Below are 21,041 nucleotides of genomic sequence, written 5' to 3' on the forward strand. Positions count from 1 at the left end.
AGGCACAGGGCTTTCCCCCAAAGTGGGGCAGAGGACTGGTTTTTGCTGGGAAAGGCTGCCCAGTTTGTCCAGAGGGCCTGGCCAGGGCTCACTAGATGCCAACGTGCAGGTTTAGGAATGAGACGTTGCTGTAGAGCTCCGAGGAGACCGAGCTGCTCTCCAGGCTGCGTGTCCAGCCAGGCAGTGCGGAGGGAGAGTGGCCCTCTGCGGAACCCTCGCGCTCCAGGTGCCTAAGGAAGCAAAAAAATGAGAGAGATGGTAATTGCAAATGCTTCTATTGCCAACTCCACTCCCAAATGTCCTCTAGCAGTGATCCCAAAGATCCCAAAGACTGCCATCTCTGGACAGCCCCAAAGGGAACGTGAAGGCAGACAAGGAAGTGTACCATGGATTATAGAATCCAACGTTTGGGTTGGAAGGGACTTTGAAGACCATCTAGTCCAACTCCCTGCCATGGGCAGGGACTCCTTCCACTCGACCAGCTTGCTTCAAGTCCTGTCCAACCTGGCCTGGATGTGGCCTGTGGTCCAGGAAAACCCCTCACACAGGACAGTCCCTGTTTGCTGAAGAGTCACCAGCTCTACCAGGAGACCAAAGGCTCCTGAGTGTCCCCTGCTTCCAAAGATCCCCTGCTTCCAACCCCAGAGAGCAAACCCCCTCCTGCATTAGGTGCTGTGATGGTGGGACACGAGGTATTTAATCTATGTTTAATCCCACTGTATTTAATCACAGGGAAGGGCATGAGCTCCAATTCTGAGCCTCAGTGGGACTGTCCCATCTTGGAGCCTAAAAGTGGGACTGTCCCATCTTAGAGCCTAAAAGTGGATGCACAGCCACACAGGGACAAGGCAAAAAAATGCATAGAAATGTGGGCACCAAGGGCAAAGAATATTTAGAGAAGCCTGAACATGGAGCAGGTATCAGCGTGCAACCCTGAGAGGCAGGAGCAGAGGAGGGGGCTGGACAAGAAGGGACTCTGATGCTCTGGAGGGGACCTGAGGGGGGAAACAAGGAGAACAGGGAGCTCTGATGTGAAGCTGGGATGTGAAGGGCGTTTGCTGGGGAGTTCATGAGCAGAAGCAGTGGAGGGAAGAGGAAGGCTGGAGGAAGATCAGCAGGGTTGGCCCCGCGCAGGGAGGAGCCTCGTGGGGACTTACGGCACGGCAGGGAACTTCCTGCGCAGCAGGTAGTCAATGACATCGGGATCTGTCTGGAACAGCCTCCTCAGGATGTCACACTGCATCTCTGGAGACACCTGGGGGCACACACGGACACACTCACTCATGGGGGCCCCCTCGGCAGGAGGATGAGCAGGGGCAGCCGAGGACAGTGGAAGGACTCCAGGACAATACGTGGTCGTGGACACACCATGCTGGTGTCACATCCCACACACCTCCCGGGGTCTGCAGGACCTCAGCCCCTGCTTCTCCCCCAGCAACTCTGGTCTTCTGGCTCCCTGCAGACCCCCAAAATTGCTATGAAGCTTTTTGACTGAAATGTCCCATTCTCATAAGCCTGTGGGGGCTCTTGTTGCCTGCAAGTATCCTGTGGGAGGGTGGAGAGAGGATGGAGCCAGACCCATCGCAGAGGATGGGCACAAACCAAGGTGCAGCAGGGGCACCTCTGACAGGGACAAAAACCTTCCCCTGATGATGGTGCAGTCCTGGGACAGGACCTGGAGAGGTCACAGCTCCCCCTCCCCGGAAAGAAGTAAAGCCCAGCTGGATTGCAGCCCTGATCTGGCTGGTCTGGAGGCCCAGAGCTCTCTTCTTCCCATATGAGCCTTTATATGACTCTAAAGAAGCTTTTGGGAATCCCAGGGCGATGCATCCCCCAGTATGAGATGAGCACTGTCTGACTCCTGCTGAAGAGTGGATCTGAAGTGATCTGAAGTGGTCCCTCACTGCCCTCACCAGCTCTCCCTGCTGTTACATCTTGCCCACACCTGCCTGAGGCTTTGGCACTCTACCCCATGCCATCCTCTTCCAGCTCCTTCCCTGTTCTAGGCTCTCCCATTTTTCAACTTCTTTCCCCCCTCACTGGGAGCCTGGAGGAGAAACAGCCCCCAGATGCCACCCCTGCTGTTGGCCAGATGTTCCCTGTCCCAGAGGAGCTCAGTCAGATGTCACCAGGGTGGGAGGTGCCAGAGAAGAGGGGACCTCCACAGCACAACCCTCAGCTGTGCCCTTACGATGGCACCTAAATCAAGCCATCCTAAATCCATATTTACACCGTGAGGAATGAACCATGTTCCCAAAGCCAACTAGAGTCACCTGCTCCTGGGCAGGGCTGTGAACACCCCCTTGCTCTGCTGCCACTGGGAGAGTTCAGAGGGAAGGGAGGTCTGGAGATGCTGCCCTGAGGAGCCTCACCCACCATGAACAGGGCCTGGTGGTGCTCGATCAGCCTCTGGAGCACCAGGATTATGGTAGCGCTGTCCTCAAAGTTCAGGGCACCGGCGTCTTTCTCTCCAGGCTTCTCCTTCTGCAGGATGTTGGGACCAAAGACTGTGGCCAGGTTTGAAACTGTCATTTTATTCCCAGGAACCTAGCAAGGAAGCACAAAGGGAAACTGAGGACTATGGAAGTACCAGCATGGGATGTCCCAGGATATTGTCACCCACCCCAGGGCAGGAACATGAGCTGGTGGGTGGGGCTGGGGTGATGGTCTGGGTCCAGTTTGGTCCTCTCTGAGCTGGTGTCAGGACCAGCACAAAGGGTGTGAGGTGCTGAAGCACACGCTCATCCCCTCCTTGCGTCAGGGCCTCCATTCCCACATGTCCCACATTCCCAGCCCCTACCAAGGATCAATATTTCCGTATCATCTCCCATTAGGGGACAAAACCAGCACCTGAATCATGGAGAGACTCGGAGCTGTCCAGAGAAATCAAAATCAACCTCAACATACAGTCACACAAGTGACTTCATGGAACTGGGAGGTGGGAAACCAGAATTAGTCCACAAAAAATGCCCCTTGCGCTGCCTATGGACACACAGCCAGGTCTCTCTGGGGTTTTTGGCACCCTGAAAATCTCTGAGCCAGCCTGAGCCACACAGGCCTGTTGTGGACATGGGATTCATCCTGTCTTGACAGGACAAGAGGACATAGCCCCAAGCTGTGCCAGGGGAGGTTCAGGCTGGACATCAGGAGGAATTTCTTCACTGAAAGGGTTGTCAGGCATTGGAAGGGGCTGCCCAGGGAGGTGGTGGAGTCCCCATCCCTGCAGATGGACTGGAGGAACACCTGGATGTGGCCCTTAGTGCTCCGGTCTGGGTGACAAGGTCACCCAGGTGATCAGTCACAGGTTGGATTTGGTGATCCTGGAGGGCTTTTCCAACCTAAACGATTCTGTGATGGATTTGGTTTTTCCAGAGGGTTCACCTAGGCCTGCAGCAGCTCTGCTCTGTTCTAACCACTGCAGCCTGAGCACCCCTTCCCCGTGCAGTGGTTCCCTTTGGATCAGCCTCACCTCCCGGCCGTCGGCATCCCAGGAGCGCTCGGCGTGCCGGGCCACCTCTCCGAGGAAGCGCAGGAGCCGGTGCAGGGTGTCACTGTGGCAGGGGGGCAGCAGGAAGAGCAGCAGCTGGAGGGCATCCAGCTGTGCTGGCCCCTCCATGGCTGGGCAGAGAGCAGCTGTTAGTGAGGATTCCAGCCCACCAGGCACTTCCAGCCCTCCTCTACACCCACGGGAAAGAGCTCGGGAGGAAGCCAGGCTGGTGTCCCATCCTTCATCCCATGGGATGAGAGACCCCAGCAAGGGCTGTGATATGATGGTGTTGTGTATCACACAGCCCCACAGTCAAAGACTGTCCTGGTCCAGAGGGATTATTATAATCCAATTTTAAAAAAAATCCCCCAAACCCACAGATGAGAGTAACTGCCCATGGCAGTGCCAGGCAGCATGTCACCCATCCCATCATTGTCCAGTGGTTTTGGAAAAGGAGGGTGGTGAGGAAGGATCCATCCCTGGAAGTGTCCAAGGCCGGGTTGGATGGGGCTTGGAGCAACCTGGGACAGTGGAAGGTGTCCCTGCCCACAGCAGGGGGCTGGAATGAGATGGGCTTTAAGGTCCCTTCCAACCTAACCCATTCCATGACTCTGTGCAGTCTCTGCTCTGCAGGTACTCACTGGCTGTGCTGAGGAAGGCTCCATAGAGCTCTCTGGGAATCAGGGAATCCGGCATATCCCGAAGAAACTCTTTGAGCAGAGCAGCCACATCATGAACACTTTGATGCTCATCCAAAAAAACATCCAGCCCTTGGTCAAACTCCTCCCTCAGCTTAGAGATGGAAGAGATGAAAAGAATAATGCAACGGTCAGTTCTTACTCTTTGGAGGAGTCATCCTGTCAGGAGGGCCACTGCCATGGCAGGATATGAGGGTCAGCTACTCCCAATGTCCCCCCAAAGCAGGGCACCCCAAAAAGGTGTGTCAGAGCCCAATAGCCTTCTGCTGCCCTTTGGATGGGCCATGGGACCAGATGGAGCCCTTGGCTCTGAAGTGCCAACCAGGGGATGGAGGCTCATCTGCCAAAGATAGGCTGGAGGGAAGGAGCTGGACTGGTCTCCTGGCTGGAAGAAGGACCCAGCAGCAGGACCTAGGCTGCCTGTGATCCAGCATGTGCCTGGGATGTTTCAGACCTCTCCACACCAGTGCCTGTTCTATTCATCCCCATCCATACAAGCCTCTGACCTTTGGATGTGGTATGGCCACGAGGACGCAGTAAAAGTCTCCCTTTACCTGCTGAACTCTTTTCTTGGAGCTCCCAACACGGAAGATTCCCACTGTTTGGAGACCTGGGAGACAGGCAGGTTAGTGCTGTGCATCCCCACAGATCCCTGCCACCCCAGCTGGTCCTGGGAGCACCTCAGCACCGTAGCAGAGGTTCTCGTGTGCACCCTTCCCTCTCCAGGCAGCGTGGGGAAAAGGAAAGGTTGTGGAGCTGCGAGATTTTCTGGGATTGTCTGTAGGCAAGGGAGGAGAGCTCATCCCTACAGTTGCTCTGAGGGAGGGCCTGGATGTGCAGTGGGAGTTAAGGCACCAGACATGGTCACTGATACACACAGTGACATTCCCTTCTGATGCAGCTTCCAGCCCAGAGGACTCTCCACAAGTGGCTCTTTGGGAGCGTGGTCTGCCCCCAGAATTGTGGAATCATTTAAGGTTGGAAAAGACCTCCAAGATCATCAGATCCAACCTTCAAACAAATCCATGCCCTCTAAACCACTCTGGGGAATGGCCAGGCTGGAATGTCCCAGCCCACCACACAGTGGGTTTTTCCTGCCTCTCATGGGACCTGCTGGAGGCACCCACGCCCTTACCGTGCATCTCAATGTGTGTGCAGCACCTGTCCACGATCCGTGGGACCTGCCAGGTGATGGGGTTGAGGCTCAGCATCTTCTTCTTGCCCAGGACTCTCCGTGGGTCCAGCTCGTGGGGGTGTGAGAGCTGCAGTGCCTCCAGCAGCTTGGACGCGTTGTCACTCAGGTCGGTGATGGAATCCACGGACATGGCCCCCTGGGATGGAGCAGAGGGGTGGCAGGAATGACCCCACACATCCCAGTGCTCACTGCCACCTCAGAGGTTTGTGGGAAAAGGCAGCATCCCATTCCACCCCCTGCCATGGGCAAGGACATCTTCACCGTCCCAGGTTGCTCCAAGCCCCATCCAACCTGGCCTTGGACACTTCCAGGGATGGGGCAGCCACAGCTTCTCTGAACAACCTATGCCAGGGCCTCCTCACCCTCACAGGGGAGAATTTCTTCTCCATATCTGATATAAACCGACCCTCCTGACCCTGAAAGGTCCTCCTGGTAACCCTGGCTCAGTAAGAGCTCAGCTGGTGAAGATCCTCCCACCTCTCACAGTCCCTCTCCAGGGGGAGCAGGGCCATCCTCATTTCCCTGAGGGCAACCTGGGACCAGCCCTGCTTGGAGCACGACTGACTTAAATTTGTTAAGAAAAACCCCAGGAAAACCCCATTTCTTGCTGAATTCAGACCCCCCCATCCTACAGCACCATCACAGCCCGTTTTGGGACCGTACCCTTCGCTGGCTCCAGAAGCTCTTGTCCGGAAGAGTTGGGGAAAGCGGCTCCTCTGGGAAGCCCCCATCAGGTGCTCGGACACAGCTTGGGCCCATCCCAGATTTCTTCTGCCTCTGAGCCCGAAACCTGGTCACCGTGGCCTCCACCTCCAGGCAGAGCCGGCGACTCTTCCCCACGGCTTCCTGGAGCTGCCGGTGGGTGCGGTCGTTGGCAATGACCTGGGAGAGTGGGATCCCGAAGGTGTGAGGAGAGCAGTCTGGGGAACAACACGGGAGAAAGGGAAAAGCATCACTGGGGAGGGAGCTGCACTCAGTCCAGGTTTCCCGCCCCCAGGAGCAGGTGGGAAGAGCATTCCCAAGGGCCCAGGCTAACCCGGAGGAGGCTGCTGCCCCTGGAAAGCACCAGGGCACTGTGTGGTGGGACCCTGAGTGCCAGAGATCTGAGCAGGGAGGGCATGGCATGGGAAATGGGATGCTGGAGGAAGAGGAAAGAGACACAGGGGAGCTGGGAAGGAAAACTGGTCTCCATCAGAGAGCCTGTTGGAGCCTGTCCCAGTTTTTCCTGGGCTTTCTTTCATATTACTGGTTCCAACTCCATGAAGATGCCATGGTACCTATGAAGCAAAGACTCCATAAATCACCACAAATATCCAAACCAAAAGATTCTTCCCAAATTCTAACCTTCCAGTTTTCTACAGGGTTTGTCTCAGCTACATCTGCTGACATAGAACAGCCTTGGTATTAGTGGTATTCTTCCCAAATAACTGTCCCTCTCCATCCCTCTGACAAGGAGAGCTCTCCTCACCTCCAGACTCTGTACTACCCTGGGAGCACAAGCCACAAATCCATTTAGTAAAATATGAGACAATAATTTCAACAGTTTCCTTGAGTTGGCTTTGTACTGGTGTGGGGAAGCTCATTCCTGCGTGGCTCTGCTCTAGGATTCTGGGTTCCCCAGGGCTGTCACTGAAATCCTTCAAGGGATGATAAAATGGAACTGGAAGCAGCGAGACTGGGGCAAAATGGGCAGATAGAAACATTTACATGCAACATTTATAAACAGCTTGAAAATGCACGTTTATGTGCACACATATTCCATCCTTCCAGGCTCCGTCACGTTCGTGCTGTTCCACCTCACTCCAAAACCAGCAAAACAACCTGGGATGAAGCAACCTGCTGGATTCAGGCACCTCCCAACCCACCCCACCAAAAATCACCAATTCCACTTGAGAGCAGGGACCAAACCCCAGGAAAAGGGGAGGCTGCTCACCTTTCCTCTCCTTTGAGAAGCTCTCCAGCTTCTGCCGGATGGATTTACTGCCTTTGGGTCCATCTAGGAGGAGAAGAGAAGGTGAAGGTTCAGCACCAGGATCATGGGGCTGGTTCAGCATGGGCTCTCCTCACAGACACCTGTCTCTCTGGAGCCTCTGGATGTGGGGACGTTGTGGTGATGGCCACAGCCCTGAGGGATCCATGAGCCCCATGGGATGGCTGGGGAACAGTCCTGGGGATGGGCATCATCCTCCTCAGGTGAAGGGATGGAGGGACTGGCACTCAGGTACCAGGACCCCGTGGCACTACAGGAGGAATGTGGCCCAGAAAGACTTTTGGGAATGTTTTAGAGGGCACAGACATATAAAGTTGGACAAAACACCATCACCTATCCTATCCTGGTCTGGAGGACTCCCATGTTGCACATCCAGCAGCAGTGAACTGACAACTCAGTCACTGCATACCTTAAATCCTTCGAGAACACATAGAATCATAGAATCAGCTGGGTTGGAAGGGACCTCCGAGATCATCAAGTCCAACCCTTGATCCACTACCACTGTGGTTCCCAGCCCATGGCACTGATGCCACATCCAGTTTCACCTTAAACACCTCCAGGGACAAAGAATCCACCACTTCCCTGGGCAGTCCATTCCAATGCCTGATCACCCTCTCTGGAAAGAATTTCTTCCTAATATCCAACCTAAACCTCCCCTGGCACAGCTGAAGACCGAGCCCTCTTGTCTTACATAGTTGCCTGGGAGAAGAGACCAACCCCCCCCTGGGTCCCCCCTCCTGTCAGGGAGTTGCAGAGAGTGAGGAGGTCTCCCCTGAGCCTCCTCTTCTCCAGGCTGAAAAGCCCCAGCTCCCTCAGCCTCTTCTCATAGGACTTGTGCTCCAGTCCCTTCCCCAGCCTTGTTGCTCCTCTCCTCTGGACCTGCTCCAGCCCCTCAATGTCCTTCCTGAGCTGAGGGCCCAGAGCTGGACACAGCACTCCAGGGGTGGCCTCACCAGCGCTGAGTCCAGGGGCAGAATCACCTCCCTGGACCTGTTGGCCACACTGTTCCTGATACAAGCCAGGATCCATCAGCCCTCTTGTCCCCCTGGGCACACTCTGGCTCCTGTTCAGCTCCCTGTCCATCCCCACTCCCAGCTCCCTTCCTGCCTGGCTGCTCTCCAGCCCCTCTGGCCCAGCCTGGAGCTGCCGGGGGTTGTTGTGGCCAAAGGGCAGGACCCGGCCCTTGGCCTTGTGGAACCTCATCCCCTTGGAATCAGCCCATGGATCCAGCCTGGCCAGGTCCCTCTGCAGAGCCCTCCTGCCTTCCAGCACATCAACACTCCCCCTCAACTTGGTGTCAGCCACAAATTTGCTGACGATGGACTCAATCCCCTCATCTATGGACTCAATCCCCTCATCCAGATCATCAATAAAGACATTAAACAGAACTGGGCCCAACACTGATCCCTGGGGACACCACTGGTGACCAGATCCCAACTGGATGCAGCTCCATCCCCACCACCCTCTGGGTCCAGCCCTCCAGCCAGTTCCCAATCCAGCACAGGGTGCCCCTGTCCAAGCTGTGGCTGCAGCTTTTTCAGGAGTATGCTGTGGGAGATGGTATCAAAGGCTTTGCTGAAGTCCAGGTAGACACATCCACAGCCTTCCCCTCATCCACCATCACCCTATTCTGGCTCGTGCTCCTCATTCCTAAGGAATTCTCTTCATAGGAACAGATTATATCTAGTTGTTTGGGTTATTTTGTAAGATTTAGAGGAAAGTTGTGACAGCTGGAATGAGGAACATGAGTGTAGAAGCCAAAAAAATTATCCAGCAGCACATTAACCATCCAGGAAGGAAATACTGGGGGGGGGGGGGGGTTGGTACTGCACTAGTCCCTAGAGAAGCCACTGCTGCAGGGTGTCACTGCAAATGGGATCACAACAGCCCAAAATAAAATGAAATATAAAAAGAACCAGGATGTTTGTGGTCGAAGTCCCTCAGGGACTGTTGCTGCAGCCCTGGAGCAACTGGAGCTCTGGGAGGGAGAGGGGAACTTTGTTGGACTCTTCTTGAAGCCATTTCATGAATGAAGTTTCATTTCATGGCATGAAACCTTACCAATAGTAATTAAGACAGGAAACCAAACTCGGGTGTCACTTGCTGCCCAGGATGAGGCTGGGCATTGGGAAATGCTCCATCCCTGGGAGAGCTCCCCAGAGACTGCAGGGACTCCATCCTTGGGAGGTCCCAGCCCCAGCTGCCCTGGTACTGGTGACAGCCCTGCTGAAGTGACGGGGGGACTGGAAACTCTGAGCTCCCTCTGCTGGTACCCCATGACCCCAGAGGTGGTGAGCTGGAGGCACCCCCTGCCCTGCTGGGATGCCAAAATACGGCCCAGGGCAGAGGAGGCACATCAAGGGGGTAACAAGTAAACGTGGGAAGGAGTCAGTGGAAGCCCAGCTCACTGAGTTTGCTGTGAGGACGTTGGGGGACACAGGCAGCCCTGGGAACCCCGACAGGGCCTCTATGCTCAGTCCCTGTGGAGCTCCTAAATTTATCCACCCATTAATCTCCCAGCGCGTCTTCCAGTCTCACATAAGCCCCTTCCCAGCACTGGGAATTTGTGCTGGATGTGGATCCAAACAGCAAAGCCTGTCCCAACCCAGCGGCACTCAGGCAATCCCAGTGGGGACCTCGCCAAGCCGTCACATCTGGTTTGGGTTAGGGGGAGATGGGAGGCAGACACGGGCAGGGTCACATTCTCACACTCCTGTGGACATGCAAACCCCTTCCAAAGGCTGATTGAGCCCCTGGGGCTCAGACCAAAGCAGGAATGAAAAACAAAATGGACCAAAATGTGTCACAAATGTCTTTCCGTAACCATCATCCCGCAGACTGGAGTGGGGACGTGCACCATTAATGGCTCAGCCTCAGCCCTCCTGGGGCCTTAGTTTCCGTCCTCTCCCACCCTCTCCCCTCTCTCCCACCCTGTACCTCTGTCCAGGCTGAGATCCCCCACGAGCAGCTTCTCCTGCAGCCGGTACAGTGCGAGCTCCTGCAGACTGGCCCTTTCCAGCTCCGACAGGCTCTGCAGGGCCACGGGCTGCATCCCAGGGGCCTGGCACAGCAGCCCAGACAAAGGTCCTCTGGAAAACACACATGTGTGAAATAAAAGAGTCAGGAGCACACGGCAGGGATGCCAGCTTTTGGAGAGAAGCTGCTGGAAACAGCCCAGGGAGTCTCTGCAGGAGACACTTGTCCCTCCATCACCTCTCTGAAGAGCCAGAGGGGCTGCAGGTGCCCTGGACACACCATCCCACTTTGACTTTCCAAGCAAGGGCCTTGGAGGCATCAAAGGAAGAGATTTAGACTGGATATTAGGGAGAAATTCTTCCCTGAAAGATATATGAGGCACAAACTGTGGCTGCCCCATCCCTGGAAGTGTCTAAGGCCAGGTTGAACAGGGCTTGGAGCAACCTGGGACAGTGGAAGGTGTGCCTGCATGGAACGAGATGAGCTTTGAGGTCCCTCCCAAGACAAACAATTCCATGATTCTATGATTCACCTCTTGTAAATCTCAACTGCACGTCACCAGATCTCCCTTTACCCCCAGCACAGGCTGGACCACAGCCCACAGCCCCACACCAACACCCCATCCCCTCTCCCACACCTTTGGGGAGCCCTCCCTGTTGTGTGCAGCCTCCAGGAGAGCCCATACAGGGACGTGGCTCCTCACCCCACACTGACCTGGGTGCCTCCAGCCCGGTGCCTCCTGTGCCACAGGCCTGGCACCCGGCACAGCCCGGCACGGTCCAAAGAGCAACGACAGCAGACGGAAAACAGGCCCGAGGGCGGAGTACAGGCTGTGAATGGAGCCTCCCCAAAGAGGATTTGAGGTAGGAATGAAAAATACACGCCTGGAAGTCTCCAGGGATGAGGGTGAGACACCCAGGAACGGGACAGGTCTCCCGTGTCAGCCCCAGCACAGTGCTGGCCACCCCCAAGCCCCTGGGGCTGGTTCTTTTTGGCCGGGTTTTCAATTTCAATTCCTTGAGGTATTTAGAAAGTTACATAAATTTAAGAAGGAAATAAATATAAAACAGTTGTTTGGAGCTTGTCAGAAAGGGCACAAGAGAAAGGAAATTCAGCTACATCACAGCATCCCAAGCTGGTTTGGGTTGGAAGAGACGTTAAAGCCCATCCAGTCCCACCCCCTGCCGTGGGCAGGGACACCTTCCACTAGACCAGCTTGCTCCAAGCCCTGTCCAACCTGGCCTGGAACACATCCAGGGATGGGGCAGCCACAGCTTCTCTGGGCAACCTGTGCCAGGGCCTTCCCAACCTCACAGGGAAGAATTCCTTCCCAATATCTCATCTAACCCTGCTCTCTGGCAGAGTAAAATAAATGCATATAGGGGTTTTTTTTAACTCCCATCCTGCTCCCCTGGGACAGCCCGGCTGGGGAGGGCACAGGTGACACCTTGTCTGTGACAGCTGAGAGCATCTCCGTGTGCCAGGGACAGCTCCTGCGCCTCTGCCACATCTGCAGCGAAGGAGGAGCAGCAGCGCTGCCCGTCGGGAGCTCCTGGCAGGACAGAGCAGCTCCACTGCAGCTGGACGGACGGACAAATCCCCGGAGAGACACCCCCGAAGGGAATTACCTTCGTGCAGGCGAAGCTCCGCGCTCCGGCAGAGCCCACAGGCACAGCCCCTGACTGAGCGGAGTCCCGGAGGATGCGGCTGCCGCGGGGTGAGGAGGAGAAGGAATCCCGGCTGGGAGAGGGAGCAGCGGAGGGAAGGCAGGAAGGAGAAGGCAGGAAGGAGAAGTCCGGACAGGCTGCTGCTTATCTGCCCGACCGCAGGCGCCGTGAGAAGAGCCCAGTGATGTGCCCCCACCGCTGGTGCTCCCAAAATTCATCCTTCAGGAGTTAACCCCAAACACCTGCCCCTGCTTCTTGCCCCAGCTGCGGGTTTATGCCCTGGGAACAGGTGAAATGGGGAAAAGCACTCCCAGCCCGGTGGAGCAGCAGCTCTGTGGGTGTCCCTGCTGGGGACAGGGGTGGGTGATCCCTGCAGAGCCCTGTGGGGCTCCCTCAGCCTGGACAGGCACCAGGGCTCCCCGCAGGAAGGGAAATGCTGCTCACAGCAGGGGCAAAGCCAGAGCCCCACAAATCCTCCTTCACAGGGGGATGCCAGAACAGGAATCTCACTGACTCGAAAAGAGCAGTAAGGCTTCCTTATGGAATCTCATGGGGAGAAGCTCAGTCAAGCCACCCCTTCCATTCCCAAGGATTTGTGGCTGCTCTGCCAGTTTCAGCAGCAAAGTTTCTCTCTTCCCAGCTGGAAAAAAGGGCCCACATTTACCTTCCCTGTGTCCTCTCACAGCAGGACCAGCAGCTCTTGGAGCTCCTGCCTCTTCCTTCCTTTCACAGCAGCGTCTCCACTCTGTGGAGACCCCAGACGCTGGCTCTGGGGTCCCTTCCCAGCCCACAGGCAGGAGGAGAAGCAGGGAAGTGCTGGAGAGGAGCCGCCACAGCCGAGAGGAGGAGAGGGTGGATGAGAATGTGAATTTTCTGCCAAAAGAAACGAGAGCCAGAAGCAGTGTGTGGAGAGAGGGCAGGGTTAGATGGAAGGAGCCGCGCTTCCCACGCCGGACACTGTGCCTTGGCAGGGACCGACCATTGCTCAATCCTTTCCATCCTGAGCTTTCCCATCCATTTGCACCAGGACACCCACCGGAGCGCTGGCTGTTCCAGCAGGTGGAACCTGAACTGGGAATGTGCTGCCTGGACTGGTCAGTGTGGGCCAAGCAGATGGTTTCCACTTCAGCTCTCCATGCAGACCTTCCCACTGCTCCATCACGGCATCTTCCCAGTGATCGTGTCTCCAGAGGAGTCTGGCACAGGCAGGGCACAGGGATGCCCTCCACACCCACCATGGGCCTGGGGGACTGCAGAGTCCCTGCAGAGCACTGGCACTGAGGAGCTCCCAGGCCTGACAGGATGGATCTACAGCTCACAGGTTGTCCCCGGGGGGTTACAGACCCTGGAGAGCCTCACAAACCTACAGCGACCCACAAAATATGTGTTAACACCCAAAATTGGCACCTCCTTGCCTGCTAACACACCCACGAGCGCCCTGGGGACCACAGCCAAGACCTGGTGATGATCGTGGAGTGGCTTGGGTTGGAAGGGACCTTAAAGCTCATCTCATCCCACCCCCTGCCATGGACAGGGACACCTTCTACTGTCCCGGGTTGCTCCAAGCCCCATCCAACCTGGTCTGGAACAGTTCCAGGGATGGGGCAGCCCCAGCTTCTCTGGGCAACACATGCCAGCTCTGCATCTCCAGAGCATCATTCCCCAGGAGGGGAGGCTCCCTTTCACCCTTGACAGCTCCTGCTTGTTTGGGCCCCTGCTCTGCCCTTCCTGCTGCCCGAGGGATCTCTGGCTCTCCCTGTCCAGCAGCCACCAGTCACCACCAGCTCCCTTCCCCAAGGCAGCTCCATTTTGAGGCCACAGCCCCATTTGTAGCTTCCTCCCAAACACACAGCCACGGCCCAGAACCCCCTCCAGAGGTGGCTGCACCCTGGGGTGGGCTGCCCAGTTCTGTTTTCTCTGCCATCACCTCACTGCCCGTCCTTGTCACCAGTATAAACTGGTGCTGCTGAGCCACATCCACCCCGACACTGCCACAATCTGCAAAGTCCAGCTGCTCTGAGGGAGGAAAGGTCATGAATCCCAAATTCACTGCCCAGGGAAAGACATCATCAGAGAGGCTGCAGAGGAAGCAGGGAGCTCTCAACACTCACAAGGTGAAGCCCCATGGTGGTGGAAGACTTGGGATGGAGCATGGCAGAGGACCTGGGATGGAGCCCCTCCTCTTCCCTGGCAGGCAACAAACACCAGACAAAACAACGGAAGCAGCAGGGCCAAGATTTGCCCATTAAAAAAATGTTTATTCCTTAAAAATACAGCAATCATCTGCAGGGACACAACTATCCAGAACATTCTTTTAAAGGGTCTTCATCTGCTCCATCTGCAAGCACTGGGTGTCAGGAGCAGAGAGAGCGACAGCCCACCTGGGAGCAGCCTGGTCCCAATGGGAAGGTCCCTGTCACCCACCCCTGCACCCAAGCAGGCTGTGGGCAGGGCTCTCACTGTTACCCCAGTTCCAGGGGTGACCACTCCAAGCTCTCCCTGAAGACAGAGAGCGTTTGGCACCTGCAGTGGCACCTCACCTGCCTCCCTGCTGGCCAGGGAGCCCATCTGCAGGGTGGATTTCTCCTGGGGGAAACCTCAGTCCCTCTGAAAGGGCCCTGGTAGGGAAAGACCGGAGAGGGGAGGCAGCAGGACCCCACAACTGCTCTGGCCCTGACTTGCTTCCACAGCATCAGCCATTGCTCTGTAGGTCCTGGCTCTGCCCCTTCCTGCTGCCCCCAGGAACAACCCCCTGACAGCCCCAGTCCTCCCAGCCCCACAGGAGGGGGCTCTGGCCTCCCAGGGTGGCCCATCCCTATCCCAGCTCCCACCCTGCAGCTGACAGAGGCTGGGACCCAGCAAGTCCTTGTGCTGCGTGAGCTCCCACCCTGGGTTAGATCCAGCCCCCGGGCCCACTCATCCCACTGATGTCATGTCTGCCCCAGCTCCGGTGTGCTCCAGGCACTCAGAGCTCTGAAACAGTCCTGGTTCTGGAGTTTCTTCCCTGATTTTCCCAGGGACAGTCTCACTGAGCACACAGCACCCTGTCCTCTCTCCACCTGGCTGACCCCAAGGGACAGGGGGACAATAGATGTGTCTCTTCCAGGACCATCCCAGCTCCCCCAGCACCTCGGGAGAACCGGTACCAGGCTCTGCCAGCAGAAGCAACAACAAGGATGACAGTTCAACTGGGTTAGAGGGTGAAGTTGCAGGAAGAAGTCTGAGGGATCCAGAGAAACTTCAGGGCTAAGGGATCAGGAGCACAGGTATTGCCCTCCTCTATCCTTCCAGTTGCAGGGAATGACGAGGGGAGGAACAGGCAGGGCCAGCAGGTCAATACTTGACTCCGAGCCCAACATCATCAGCAGATTTTGGGGTTTTTGGTGAGGGGTTGGTTTCAACACCAGGTGTTTGCTCCGTGCTGGAGACACCTGAAGTGTCCCTGTGCTCATGTGGGCAGCACCTCAGCCATGGCAGGGGACAGGGGCTGGAGAACACCCAGCAGCAAAGACACAAGAACTGTGGATGGGTCAGAAATCAGGGAAGTGCCCAAGAACAGGTACGTAGGAACTGGGGCTTCTCCCCCAAAAACGTGGTGGGATCAACAGCCCAACTGAAGGGCACCTACACCAATGGCCACTGTGTGGGGAACAGAGGAGGGGCTGGAAGTGTGCAGCTGGAAAACTGTGACACTTGCCATCACAGGAACATGTCAGGATGCCCTGCAGAACGGGAATACTTCAAGGAATGGCTGTAAGCTCTGCAGGTGACAGCAGGCTGGGCGGGAGCGAGGATCTGCTGGAGGGCAGGAAAATCCGCAGGGATATCTGGGCAGGCTGTTACCCTGCACCTCACCAACGTCTGCAGAGGGCTGGGGAGGAGCCTGGAAGGCACTGGGAGCATGAGGAACAGCGGTGGGAAGGTTCAGGAGCAGAGAAGTCTGTGCTGGTTGTAGCTCGGTCTCCAAAGCTAAGTGGGTGGAGAGGAATCGTGTGGTAAAAACCACCAAAACCCAGGCTGATGTAGCTTCTTTGCTCCACCCACATCCATAGAAAATAAAACACCCTTCCCATGTAAGAAATTTGTTACGGATTGACCCAGAGCACAAGTGGCACTGCCAGAATCCCCCCCTGGCTCCCAGAGGCTCTGCCCCCACCTCAAATTAACTGCTAACAGGGAAAACAGCATGAAAAAGAACCAATTCCTTGGCTCTGAGAGCCCTGAGCCATCGGAATCTTCTATCTAAACATATCTCGGGTTTTATTCATAGAAATGGCTAAAAAATGCCCTTTTTTTTTTTTTTCCCCTTTTGGTGATCTAGAAACCAGAAAATGCCTCTCTGTTGTTGCTTCAGGACAGTCTATGGCTGTTCCTGCTGGTAGGAAGCTCGAGGGGGAAGAATTTGGGCACACAAATACATACAACATTGGCAGAACAGAGTCGACACGCTGGGCTTCAAAGGGTCAGGCAGGAGCTTTTTTCCCCAAATATATTGAACAGCACTTGCCCATTAACAAATAACTGATCAAAGGAGCTGCAGAACTTGAGGGTTCTTCCAGTGGTGGCTCCAGACTTTGTTTCACTTACACATTGTACCCCGGGGCCATGGAGCGTGCGAGGGAATCATCAGGAACAGGGGGAACAGCATCCCGGGTTTTCTCGGTGTCCATATCCTGCTGTTTTCAGCATTAAGTCAAAAGCTCAAGTCATTTTCAACCCATCAAAGCCACAAAACTTCCACCTCTTCTCCAAGCTGGCCCCAACCCCACTCAGCTCCTGCCGGAACGTGTTCTGGAGTCGCGTCATGAGAACTTCCACTTCCGCCGTGCAGATCTGTAAGAACACAGGGAAAACATGACTAAAAATGGAGATGGAAGCCCTGTGATGACTGGAGATACTCAAACTCAAATGGTTTCATTGCTGAAGTTCATCTGGGCTTTCCCTGGACTCGTGGGGACAATGCTGGGACACGGTGAGTTGCGCTGCTGTCCCGCTTTGGGGTGAGACGGCTGCAAGGATGAACACTGGAAGTCAGGGTAAAGGGACTGTCTGGATTTTTTCTCCTGTGGATAATGGATTAAACCTCCCAGGTATTTAAGTCACTGAACAGGGAGCACTTTTACCTTTTTTTATTTTAAGTCCCACACATCTGATGGTGCAGGAGCTGCTCCAACAGAGCCAAGTGGGGTTGCATCGGTGCAGAGAAGGAACCTGAGCAGGTGATTTGGGCAGTTTGTCAGCCCAAGGCCTTGCCAAGCCCCATTCAGGGCTACAGATAGCCTCTGAAGGGCTGTTTCATGGCTCCAAACTACCTTTGATCCTAATTTCTGTGCTCTCTGCTGACCTTCTTGGTGAGACTGATGGGCAGGGAACAGGGGGAAAGATATTCCTTGTCCTTTCCTGCTGGCAGCTTCAAGAAACCAGGTTGTACTTTCAGGTACTCCCTCTCCTCCTGCCTCGCCTCAGGCCCAAAGATCTGCTAGAAATTAAGAATAACACCCAAACTAATTTGAGCTTCTGCAGGAGTGAAGAGGGAGAGAGAAGAGCTCATGAGGAACCCAAAGGACAAGCAGGAACATCCTCCAAGGGAGCAGGCACAAGAGCCCAGAGTGTCAGGGAGCAAGAGGAGACTGATGCCACAGCAGAGGTTCAAGAGTGGGCTCTGCACAGGCCTTTTCTCCCAAGCTGGCAGCAGAAACTTCCAGCAGCCCTGCTCTGCACTGTGGATTCCAAAGAGGAAGTGCCAGAAGGCAGCTGAACGCTATGATGGCATTTTTATAAGAGCTCCAAACCAAAATAAAGGCAGCTGTTGGCCTCACAGACAAATTCCAAGCTAGAATGAGGAGATAAATTGTTAACACTGTCTTGGTAGGGCTGGAGTGAGTCAGGCCAGGGAGTCGTGTTTTCTTAGAACAGGGTAAATTAAACACTGAGTTAGAAACACAAGCAGCACAGAAGTTCCAATCCCAAGAGATGATTCCCTTGCTGCTGAGCCTCCTGTTCCTGGGAAGACAACTAAAGGACAGCAGAGGAGCAAGATGAAATTCCCTTGAACATCCGAAAGCCTTTGCACAGTTTCTCCCATTTATTCCAAAAAAGGAGTGTGAAGCCAGCAGGACACAGGAATTCTGCAGGACACAGCAGCTCCATATTGTGCCATGGGAAAAGCATGAGCATGGCTGGTTACTGCCCTCAGTCACCCCACAACCAGGGATCGACCCCTGTCTTCCCACAGACCCCCTAAAAAGGACCCCACCAACAGGATCAGAGACAGAACAGGCTCAGGGAAGGGTGACAGGATCAAAAAAACCCAAGAACTTCGCTCAGAGACAGACTGACTGCTCAGTTTAGGGAGAACACACACAAACAGGGCCATAATAGAGGGTGTGGGATGTTTGATGCACAAGGTGGTTGTTTGTTCCTCTCCTTGGAGGTCAAAAGGAAAATAAAGGGAAACTGCCCAAAGGCAGCAAACTCAACAGAATAAACAAAAACATGTATGCTATGGAGATTTTTCCCTGCCCAAGGCAGTGGTGCAGTCCCCATCCCTGGAGGGATTTAAAAGCCAGGTGGATGTTGCACTTGGGGACATAGGTTTGTGGAGAACCCCAAAGCTGAGCTGCTTTGGGCAACCTGGTCTAGTAGCAACTGTCCCTGCCCATGGCAGGGGGGTGGAATGACATGGGCTTTAAGATCCCTTCCCACCCAAACCATTGTGTGATTCCAAGAAAGTTCACCCCTTCCAGCAGATTCCTGCAGGGAACAGGTTCCTGCAGTCCTCTCTGTCCAGCCCCCACCAGTCCCCATACCCACCTTGCTGTCCAGGCGCTGCAGGTAGGAGCAGATGTACTCAATGCTGGCTCCAAAGGGATGCACGTGGAGAAACGTGGAAATTATTCCTGGGGAAAGGAACACCACAAATGTCATTGTCATGAGACAAGAACCAGCTGGGAACACCAGCCCCGGGCCACTGCTGGGGGCCAGGGCTGCCAAAGCTCGAGGTTTTCCTTGGTTCCAGGACTCCCACCTCCCCTGGGATAACCAAAGGAACCAAAGGAGGCCAGAAGGAGTGCGAGGCCACCTTGAAGCAAGTCCCCCCAGCTCAGCATCACCACCACCAAGCCCCTCAGAACTCACCAACTAGGAGAACTTCTCGTTCAGATTTCACAGGACTGTTGCTCAACGTCTTCTCCACCGGACATTCCTTCTCCTGGCTGCAGGCACAAACTCTGGATGTGCTGCTCTCCTGCAAAACAAAACCACAGGGCCCGCTGCAGGCAAGAGCAGCCACCCTGGCACACCAGGCAGAGGCAGGGGCAGGCTCAGAGCCTGCCCTGGGGTTCTCCTGTTTCTCTGAGTCACTGCACCCATCACTGCTGTATCTACTGGTTATGTTCCAAAACGCTTCCAACAAAGCACAGCCGTGTCCATGGTCCTGTGTGTGATCTACCAAGTGAGATGAAGAGCCCATGGAGTTCAGCCAGATGCCACCACACTCAGTGCACCAGCCCTGCTCTGTGACACGATGTCTGCTCCGGAAGGGCCATGTTTTAAGTAACAAAATAGAGACCAGAGCAAGAAGCCTTGCCGTGGCCAATTCAGCTGAAGAGCTTTAATTTTCAAATGCCCAAACTGAGGCAAATGCGATGGACCAAGTGCCCAGGGGCCGCCCAGGGTTTAGGATCAGACTGTCCCTGACTTGAGTTTGTGGTACTGAATTAAAAGAGAATTTGGCATAATTTATTATCTCTGAAATAAACACAAGTCTGACAGCGATGCAAAGATGGTGGGTGCACCAAAAGCAGGACTTGCTTTTATTCCTGAGTTTTATGCGGAATTCCAGTGGCCTGAGAGCTGTGGACAGCTATAATTGGGAACAGCTTCCAGTCACCAGTGAGATGGGCTGGAGGGGGGCCAGTGACAAACACAGAACTGAATTGTCCCCTGGGTTTGCTCAAATTCATACATCAGTGCAGTTCTCAGCTACATAGGGCTGAGGCTGTGCCCAAATGGCCTGAGCTTCCACATTCCAGAGGAGAAAGCAAAGCTCTGCCTGGTGGAATCTGATCCAGGGACAAGCTGAGCCTGTCCCCTCAACCACCCTCTGGGGGAAGAACCTCTCCCTTGGACATGAAGCCAATCTGTCTGTACCAGGCTCACCTCACACAAACTAACCCATAAACCACTGCTCATTTTACACTAAGGTTACTCCATCAGTGAGAGATTCTGTCTGAAATAAGAGAAAAGAAGCTCTTGGACTCACATTCCCTTGACAATCAGCTGCATCTCCCTCCTTGTCCTCTTCATCTGCCATGCTCTGCTATATATGGGCAAAGAAAGGAAAGATTACTGATGATAATCTATTATTTCTCTTCTGAGGCTCCTGCTCTGATCGTTACTGGGATATACAAAGCCATATTTAGTTCCTAGAAAGACGTTCATTGTCTTCCCTGGCTCATGGCATAAAAAAAAAGGGGCTAAAGATGGAAAATCTGAGATGAAACCCAGCATCTGGCTCCATGGGCAGAAGTGCTGCCTCATGTTTCTTGTGTAATTGTCTCTGTGCTACAGAGGAGAGGACCAAGCAAGTGCAGATTCATGCAGGGATCCACAATGAAAGCAGAGTGGATCACACCTGAGAAGCAGCACTATGCATTTACGTTTGGAATAAAGCAAGCATAAAAATATTACACCACTGACAAAAACTTTCAATTCCATAGTGGTTTAAGGAGGGCAGATCAAAACATGCCCCTAAACCACAAATCTAAAAACCAGTGTCTGATAATTGAGACCTTTTTTCTTATCTTGTAAAGCTCAGATTGCAGAAAACCCCATTCAGCTGTGATACCAGCTGTGTACAATGAGAGTTACTATTTATTTATACAGTTGTTCTCACAGGTACATGAAGCAACCAGCAGGTCCATTACTGACAGACATCCTCCAATTTAACAGCTTGTTTTTCCTCACTTTCCAAGGACAACTGCTCCTACCAGGGCTGGGCATCCTCTACAGGATTACAGAAGGACAA

General features: G+C 54.6%; 2 protein-coding genes across 8 annotated transcripts in view; both read right to left on the minus strand.

Annotated features, from left to right (window-relative positions):
* Positions 1-64: 64 nt before the first annotated feature.
* On the minus strand, positions 65-10,651 carry ARHGAP36 (Rho GTPase activating protein 36). 2 transcript variants are annotated; one of them, XM_032702460.1, is made up of 12 exons: positions 10,584-10,651; positions 10,308-10,459; positions 7,314-7,376; positions 6,044-6,300; positions 5,321-5,516; positions 4,740-4,795; positions 4,129-4,279; positions 3,470-3,618; positions 2,377-2,547; positions 1,158-1,255; positions 903-995; positions 65-230 (listed from the first exon to the last, which is right to left on the minus strand). In XM_032702460.1, the coding sequence occupies exons 2-12, from the start codon at positions 10,420-10,422 to the stop codon at positions 92-94; spliced, it is 1,488 nt and encodes a 495-aa protein (XP_032558351.1). In that variant the 5' UTR covers positions 10,423-10,459; positions 10,584-10,651; the 3' UTR covers positions 65-91. The 2 variants fall into 2 exon arrangements, with proteins under 2 accessions (XP_032558351.1, XP_032558352.1); XM_032702461.1 differs by lacking the exons at positions 903-995; positions 7,314-7,376; positions 10,308-10,459; positions 10,584-10,651 and having other exon boundaries at positions 6,044-6,971.
* Positions 10,652-14,250: 3,599 nt separating this feature from the next.
* Positions 14,251-21,041, minus strand: part of ENOX2 (ecto-NOX disulfide-thiol exchanger 2) — a 32,376-nt gene continuing 25,585 nt past the window's right edge. For all 6 annotated transcript variants that reach the window (XM_032702458.1, XM_032702455.1, XM_032702457.1 and 3 more), the window contains 4 exons: positions 20,277-20,333; positions 19,151-19,259; positions 18,827-18,912; positions 14,251-16,846 (listed from right to left, as the gene is read on the minus strand). In XM_032702458.1, coding sequence (XP_032558349.1) covers positions 16,715-16,846; positions 18,827-18,912; positions 19,151-19,259; positions 20,277-20,333 — 384 coding nt within the window. In that variant the 3' untranslated portion in view covers positions 14,251-16,714. The remainder of the gene's footprint in view (positions 16,847-18,826; positions 18,913-19,150; positions 19,260-20,276; positions 20,334-21,041) is intronic.

Source organism: Chiroxiphia lanceolata, chromosome 14 (genome assembly GCF_009829145.1).
Source record: "Chiroxiphia lanceolata isolate bChiLan1 chromosome 14, bChiLan1.pri, whole genome shotgun sequence".
NCBI classification, from domain to species: domain Eukaryota; kingdom Metazoa; phylum Chordata; class Aves; order Passeriformes; family Pipridae; genus Chiroxiphia; species Chiroxiphia lanceolata.